This window comes from Nestor notabilis, unplaced genomic scaffold, assembly GCF_000696875.1.
Source record: "Nestor notabilis isolate BGI_N333 unplaced genomic scaffold, ASM69687v1 scaffold30347, whole genome shotgun sequence".
NCBI lineage: Eukaryota > Metazoa > Chordata > Aves > Psittaciformes > Psittacidae > Nestor > Nestor notabilis.
Window position 1 is genome coordinate 16,720 of NW_009935647.1, and position 8,722 is coordinate 25,441.

An 8,722-nucleotide genomic window follows, 5' to 3' on the forward strand; every position below is an offset into this window, starting at 1 on the left:
GTCTCCACATCACTGTGTAGTTTGCACATCTCAGTCACAAACTGACAACATTTGGCAAGTATTTCGTTTGCTGCTACAACAGCTTCAATGCTATTTCCACCTTCAGTGGAGCCAAACCATGTGGGGAGTTCCCATTAAACATCTCTACAGACCTGGCTCCACAAAAGCTGTGTTCTGGTGTCCTAACTACTGAACCTACGTGAGAGCTGTGGCTAAACAAATTAGAACCATTTTATGTGGCTACTTATGACTTTCAATTTAAGAAGAACCAGAAGTCCCCGCTCCAGTTTTTTGCTGGCACATTTGGCACTAAGCTTTCCATGTTTCCGTGTCTTTGCTGCAAGACCTTCTGCTGTTGACACCATCATCATTAATTTACAGCACATTACGGACAGTCTCTGCTGAAAACTTACAACACAAATTAAGTCTTAAAAGCATCCCCAGCCCCTCAGGCGCGCTTCACTGCCTACAAATATAGTGCTCCACGCACACACACAAGAATTTCCACCCAGCAAAGCGCGAGCATGACTAAAGCAAATGTTCTGTAATACACTCTGAGTGTGTCAATGCTTACCCAAGTGCACTGCAAAGTCATCATCTTTCATAACAGGCTGACCAGGATGTGGTTTAATCACATCAAGTCACCAAACTATCAAAGACAACTGGATGTGGCTGGAGGTGATATTCCGTTTTTCCAAGAGGTTTCCCAGTCAACTTCTCAGAGGGCTGAACCGTACTGAGGGTTAGTGACTGGTTCCCCAACCAGTATCTTAAAGCTTTAAAATTCACCTAAAAGAAGCAGACACAAAGTGTGTTCGCACATGGTGAATTACCGTTCAACTGTGAGCCATGCAGAGCTTCAGCGCTTTTCAGTGCTGCAGAAAGAAAACACAGGAAAACATCACGGAAAGTCACAGTAAATGATACCTAAGAGATTCCTGGGTTTAACCTATACCCGTTAAAAAAAACACATTCACAAAAAGCTACAAAGAATTGAAGTCTCAGTTTAAGAGAAGATGAGGGCAGAGCACATCTTGTTTGCCTCAAATGTCAATTCCTTCAAGCACAAGAAGCTACAGGATATTCTCTGCCTTTTTTGTAGGAGCCCGAAGCATCGTCGCCTCGGAAAGTCAAGCAAAGCGGTGTCATTATCATCTGACAGCGCAGCATAAGGAGCTGTATGGTGCAGAAGTGACACTGCCAGTTGTCACAGCAAAGATCTTCCTCGCAGGGTTTTATAAAGGATATGATCTGACTTAACACTCTTCAGTACATATAAACAACCTTGACAGTTTCCTCCTCCCTCGTCTAAGCACGCTGCCGACAAGACTGTAGCTGGTTCTATGCCTGCAAAAGCCAATTAACTTTGAAGAAAGAAAATCTCCTTCCAGTTCCAAGTTAAATATTTACCGCTTAGATGTTTTTTCCTACACCAGATGGAATTACTGACAATTTCTCAGTACACATGTATTTCAGGTTTCTAGCTATCCACCTCTGAGCAGGAAATCCCTGTAATGTCAGTTCACTAATGCTAAAAAAATTCCTTAAGAAAATAGCTATTTTCATGGCTTTAAACGCAACAATGTTGAATGTGACACCAAGAACCTTTCAAACTGGACACCATGAAGGAAGCCATCCATCCCACCAGCACTGCAGGCCTTGACAGGCACGTCAAGCACAACGTGGTGAGGTTTATGAGGGAAAGCTACCTCTGAAAGCTGAACTGGAGGCTCCCTCTTATACTGGATTCCTTATTATTTTGAATAGAAACAAATCAGTGAACAAAGAAAATGATGAGAGGTTAAGAAGAGTCTGGATGCAGATAAATATATATATATATATATGTTCTTTAAAGACATACAACAAGAGTTCTTAAAAAATGTAGTATGAACTTTATTGTACGTATCATTCCATCATCAACTGAAGATATGAGAATAAATACAACAAAACTGTTAAGTTACTAAAGGTGGGAGATGTGCACCTGAACAGAATTGTCTGTCAAAGTGACATAAATCATCTTGGAGGTTACCAAACCAATTGCTTTCAAATTCTGTGGCTGACGCAGTTACCAGTGGTGACAGCACTGAAGGGCCTATGCATTTCACCTCGCCCTGGAATTCCTCTTTTTCTGGTGTAAGATCCCGTCCCATGATCTGCAGAGGAAGAAAGAAGATGGGAAACGAGAAAATAAGTGGAGGGAAACCAGCAACTATTACCTTAATAACAAATCTTCCCAAGACAAGCCCTTGACACATGAACCACACACGATCCAGAAGTTTCCAAGCCACAATCAAGCTGTCTGCCTGTTGCATTCTGCAATACACAGGGAGAGCAGAGAACCCAAGCTCCAGAGCTGCACAACCCACCCTGCCTCTGGCTACGCTCCGACAACGGGATTTTTACTCTCGGAGTAGGAGTGGGAATCTCAACACCAACTGCGTGCTCACCTCGCAACAGCACCCGCGCTCTGATCTGCTCCTGGGGGTGTTGGACCAAAGGAAGCAAAGGGAGAAGTTTGTTTCCTCAACCTTTCCAAAACCTGATAGCCTGAGTGCTGCTGCCCTCTCATGGATGAAAGCCCACAAGACTGCCTGCCAACCCGGCAGCGGCTTGGCTTCCACTCACTCAAAGCTGTAGTACTGACAGCAAAGTCAGAACCTCCCCGGCTTCCTTCTGTTCCTTAGGATAAAAGTCAGAAACTATAAATAGCACTAAAAATGTTTAAACTCTATGAATAAAGTCACACGATGTTAACTTTCCTCCTCTGTATTTCTTTAAAACTAGAACCCAGTACATCAAGCAGAACACAGAAATCACGTAAAAGGATGTCTCTGGCTCTTTCTGAAGATGTTTAATACTTTTTCTGGAAGTGTTTAATGCTGCTGTGACCATCGAAGTAATCTCCATTTCCAGTTCATACTTGTTATTCATTCACTTTGTGGCATCTAAAATTCCCAAGATAAAACCTGCATCCCAGGTAACACAGTGATGATGCATCTGCAAACACAAGTCCAATGAGAAACTTAACAACCCTGAACATTCCCAAAAGGAGCATCTCAACAGAACAGAGATACAGTTGCATGACAAAAGCCAGTGCTACAGAGCTATGGCTGTCAGTTCCAGATAACACACTACCAGGGCAACCCACCCAGCTGATTGCCTTTGCTTCCTGGCTCCATTCGTTCCCTCAGAGGAGTGTCCTAGGATTTTGTGCCTGAACTCCTGGCTCAGGCACCTCAACCAGCCTAAGGATAGCTGAGAACTCACACACAAGGAAACACCCCCTTACCTTGATCATCAACAGCAAGGAATTTTCACTGAAACCAAGTCGTGCCACTTTGTCATCAATTTCTTTTTGACCTTTAATGTTCTTCTCTAGTGCAAAGGATGACTGTTGCGACTGGCTAAGCTGGAGTAAAAGCCTGAAATGAGGAAGGCAGTTAAAAAAAGTACAGCTGGCAGAAAAGTCAGCAACCTAAACCCAACCAACACATACTTCAAAACAGCTCTTCTGGAATTCTGCTGACTGCAAAGAAATTCAGAGATCCCTATCAATGACTATGGGTATGGAATATCCGGGCTCTGAGACTAGTAATTAAAACCAACATGCTGAGTATCTCCAGTTGCACTGCACAAACATTCTTCTCCCCATGTATTCACCACACATTTCAAAAGTGAGGCTCAGATGTGCTTCCATCAACTGCAGCACATCAGGAGAACCACATCTAAGGCCTAACAAGCCAGCAGCGCGCTTTTGCCTGGGGCAGTGATGGTCTTTGCAGTCTGGAAGCTACAAATGTGGGGGGGTTAGAGGAATTTCTAAACTCTTTCACCATAGTTTTATGCTCAGGGCAGCGCCCCAGAAGTCACCACCATGGTTGGTGAAGGTTTGACATTGTGCTTTGACATTGTTGTGCCTTCATGTCACAGGGAGACCCCAACAACAACTGAGTGCGCTGTGGCAGTTTCCAAAGTCCTCCTCACACCAGCATTGTAAAACGTGTCAGCAGAGAAAGTATTTAGGTATATTCAACCAAGGGACCCCTTGGATTGAGCAATATCATTACTGAAACTGTATTTAACTCAAGCTTTATGAATAAAGAACAACAACAAATTTCCTTATCGCATTTGATGAAGTTAAATGAAGCAGGTGTTATGACTGAGGTATGTGTTTTTATGACAAGGAGACTTAAGATCTTAGATGAAAGTTTTCATTTGAGCATTACAAACATCAAAATTTACAAGTCTGAGCCAAAAAAACATTTGTAAATTCAGTAAAGTTTGAACTGGGAAATTCACAGTCAAAATGGAAAGTACTTTTAATTTGTGAGATGGTTTTGTTCCAAGATTTGCATCACCATAATGTAAGGAAGAATGAAACCTCAATGAAAATTGGCCAAAACCACTTCTCCCTCTTTTTGTTTTTGGTTGGCAAAACTAGAAGAGTCGGTTACTCGTGATGCTTTAACACAGAACCTTATTGCCTGCAAAATGCCATCCCAGCATCTACCCTGCTCATATGTTTATACAACATCCACATCTCAAAATCCAACAAAGCTGAAAATATCAGACAACCTACTGAATGCACAAGCCCTGGGTAGGGGAGGAGCTTACCTTGGACAAATGTATCTGCAAATATGAACCATAATAACCCTTTGTGAAACTGTAGCCAAGCAAGGAAATGCCACCGTTTATGATTGTCTCAATGCTGAATCATTCACACCAAAACAAGCAACATAGAAGATTTTAATACAAATGTAGCTTTAATATTCAATATTAATGCTAAATCTATTAACTTGTCTCAAGCAGCAATTAAAATCACTCTTAGTCTGAGTACAGTTAAAAGCTATTCTCTCTCTTTTTATATCCCTTAAACCTTGCCCTAACAGGGCAGTTATAGAGTGTTCTCTGTAAGCACTTGTGGAAGGTCACAGAATGGCTTTAAATACATTCAGTGACTAATACATTACCGAGAGGGGGAAAGAAAATCCAAGACTAATTTAACAAAGCCAGTTCCTAATTATCACTTTGAAAGATCATGTTTTAGGGATTTCTGTTGTGTGCAAGAGTTTTAGGAAGAGAAGGCAGAAAATGAAAGAGCATTTTAATGCAGCCCTGCCAATCAGCTGTCACACGGTTCATTTTTCAGCCTCATCCATTATGCAGATTGGGGTATTATTATAAAATGCATTTTTGCTCAACCATGAGGCTTCAAGCAAACAAAGCAGGTGGCACTTGCACGAGGAGGACTGGCCAGCCACCCCCTGGGACTCTTTAATACCAGCCCAGGAAACAGCCACTCTCATTTGATGAAGAACAGGCCCTTTGGTATAGAATTGCCTGAAGAGATTCATAGAATAAGGTCATCAAAACCCGCTTCTCTTCTCAACAGTGCATGACACTGGCTTACCCTTTTCACTCAAGATTCAGACTGCTCACAGCTACGATTATAGTTGATTCTGCTGAAGCAACAGCAGAGTGTTTCCAAGTCAGCATCACCAACGCTGGAACAAATATCTGAATTGAAAACGTAAACTGAAAATATTCTGGTTGTGAAAAATGTGCTTTAAATTGTTCCTGACTGGGAGAAGTTAACATTATTCCAAGAACACGTTTAGTTACCTTGCTCTAATAAACGAGGCACATGCCTTTATCCCAACTTTCTCTGGCATGTTCTGCTCCCAGGACTCAAAGGTTGCGTGTTTCCCTTGGTCCGTCCTTTCCAGGTCTTCCAAAGGGCAGGGGAATTCTTTCACAGCTCGGCTGCCATTACAAGTCACTGCATTCTCCCTCTCTGTTTCTGTAGCCAGGCTGGACCGAGGGCCTTCTTTCTGGCTGTCTGATCTCTGAGGCTGCAAATTAATCTCTGTTCCAGGTGATGTTTTGAAACTCCTACCACTTACACTAACCTCTTCAGACTGATTTAGATTCGTTTCCGGAATGACTAACGGGGATATGCTCTGTAAAAGGCTCATATAAGCTTCCGCAAGTAACTTCCAGTACTGGGGGTTGAAAGGATGTAAGCAGATGAGTTGCTGCAGACACGTGATCTTTTTTCCTACGTTCTCCAGGCCCTGGTAAAGGGCAAACTGCAGGTTGAGAACCGCCGTTAAGTGATCTGTGTTAGTAGTGCCTTTTTGCTAGAAACAAAAGCCAACAGATGAAAACCAGGAGCAGAACAGAATCACCCTTCAGAGCCTAAGGAAACGTCTCCCTCAAGAATGACACACAAATACCACTAAAGGTACTTTTCAAACTGTCCAAAACTGTGCTCTTAATTTCAATGATAGAGATCATGCACAGCCAAGCTGACAGCATCCCCCTCAAGCTGCCTTGTGCCCATCTGAAGGCCCAATGTTGTCAGTTGTGTATTTGCCTTCAGAGCTTTATAGAGCTGCCCTTCTTTGTAGTATAAACCCCTTCTATATAAAATAAACAGCAGCAGCAAAATTCTAGCAGATTTCAGAGCCTCTGGATGTTTTCATTTGTGGTTAGAGACTCTTCTTGGTGGAGGTTTGGCAGCAAGTATATGGAAATAAAAGGGAGTTTTGAACCGTCACTCTTACAGTGGAAAGATTTAAGCACTCATTTATCCCTTTCTTATAATTCCTGTTACATTACATTAATTCTGCCTGGCAGAGCATGATGTTTAGTCCCTTCCAGGACTACCAGCCTCCCTGCACAGGGAGCTCATTGTGGTACAGGGTGTTCTGATTTCTAAAGAGTGATTATATCTGCAGTGACAGTTACCCTGTGTTTACCAAATACTCTCAGCACTGAACATCATGAAGGATTATGCACATGAAGATTATTTTCCCAGAAAATGGTTCATATGAAAGAACTACCAGCAATATTTTCACGTTCAAAGCCTAAAAGAAAGATTGCATTATTTACCATTTCTTCTGCAATATCCAGAGCCTCCTTGTGCCTTCCTAAGTGAGACAAACAGCGAGCCTGGCCCTCCTGGACATCCCGTCTCATGGCAATGTTACTGGGAGGTAAGAGCAGTAAGCACTTGGAGTATTCACACAGGGCTTTCTAGCAGGGTCAACAAAAAGAAAAGCCAAGCAAAGCAGTGAGATTTTCGTTTAAAAGCAAGCCTGACAGTGTGTTTTGGTTATGACTCCAGTCACAGAGGAAATTCAGGCGCTGAAGTCCACATTTTCACTTCTCTCGTCTCAGCTACCACCTATGCCAGCAACATAGGAGGGCCCTGGGACTACACAGCCAAGTCTAAACAGTGATGAGCAACCTCAGTCCTAACTGGTGTTGGATTCACCACACCTCTCCCCCACCAGGCTTGATCCAGAAGGGATCATCTACCAACCCACTGTATGACACAGGGCATCCTTCCCCCAGCTATCAGCTCAATGATCAGAGCACTCAGCTGAAATTCAGCTTCATGGGAAGGTTTGAACCTGCAAGTACCCACCTCACATGAGCAATCAGCAAGTCAGAGAACACCACGAGGAAGGTGAATCTCCATTGTTCCTGTAGGGTGGTTCTAATTTGCATGAAATAATTAAATATTAATTGGGCTACGGAAAAAGACAAGAATGAGCAATACTTTTGTAGCTTAATGCTCAGGGCACTCACCAGGACTCCAATTAACATTTAAATACAGTAAATTAAGTATTCAGTGAAGCCAAGACTGGAATCTCGGTTCCTCCCGCTTCATGGAAGTGCTCAGACCAGAAGACTAAAGAGCAGTGCTCATTCTCCCATCTCTCAAAATGAATATTTAATTATTCCTTGCAAACTTGATTGGTTCTAACAGAAAAAGCTTCCAGGCAACATACCCTGAATATTTCCTTGCAAAATGGATGAAATACTTTTCTTCCCTGGTGTTAAGCTCACATTCCTTCTCAACCAAAAAAGGAGTCACCATCCCTGGACTTATTTCCAGCCCCGTTCTACGGTTGGTGCTCCCAAACCTGTAAGTTTCTGTGCAGACTAGTTCTGGTTCTGTCACAGTGATCCAGGTTAGCAACACAACCAAAGACTACACATTTTTAACATGGATCACTGTGACAGAAAAGGATTAGGAAGCAAGCGTTTGTTCCACTACCAGCTCTGAGGGGGTGTCATTCTCTCCCAGGAGGGCACCACTGCTCACAGCAAGGAGCAATCTGCTCCTCCCAAGGGGCAGCAGCCATGCCTGACCGCAGCCTCAGGCATCTTCTCAGCACACTTCCATGAATCCCTCCAGGGCGCCTCTGCTGAGACTCAAAAGCGTCTGTTGGGTACAGACAAACAGCAGTAGCGCTGGAATAACATTAAAAAGCAGAAGTTGGTGCCAACCGAGGTACAGAAACATCAACAAATCCAACGGGCAAGGTGAAAGGAGCGGAGTGGGAAGTCGGCCCGAGGGCTTTGGAATGAGGGAGCCCGTAATGCAAACCACAGCCTGGAACAAGAAGCTATTACAGGTGAAACAAGGGCAGGAGCAGCTGATTTCAAGGAGGCCCGCAGAGGCAGGAGAGCACCGATGACCCGGAGCGCTGCTCAGGAAGGCGGCAGCGCGGACAGGCTCTAGCGCTGCAGGAGGGAGGCCCAGAACCGGGAAACAAGCGCACCCCGAAGGCACAACCAGCCATCCCGAGCACGGGGAGGCGGCACAGAGGGGGCACAACTAACGACGGGGCTCGTAAACCAGCTGTGGGGAGCCTGACGACTACATTCTGCTTCACCTCCCAGCGGGGTGGTCAGGGAGCCAGCTCAC

General features: G+C 44.0%; 1 protein-coding gene across 1 annotated transcript; it reads right to left on the reverse strand.

Moving 5' to 3' along the window:
- Nucleotides 1-1,952: 1,952 nt before the first annotated feature.
- LOC104408366 (chromosome unknown open reading frame, human C8orf76) lies at nucleotides 1,953-7,038 on the reverse strand (the record flags this gene model as incomplete). Its single annotated transcript, XM_010017948.1, has 4 exons — nucleotides 1,953-2,153; nucleotides 3,290-3,422; nucleotides 5,623-6,140; nucleotides 6,895-7,038. Coding segments are annotated over 4 exons (996 nt in total), but the record flags the coding sequence as incomplete, so codon positions are not given.
- Nucleotides 7,039-8,722: the final 1,684 nt, after the last annotated feature.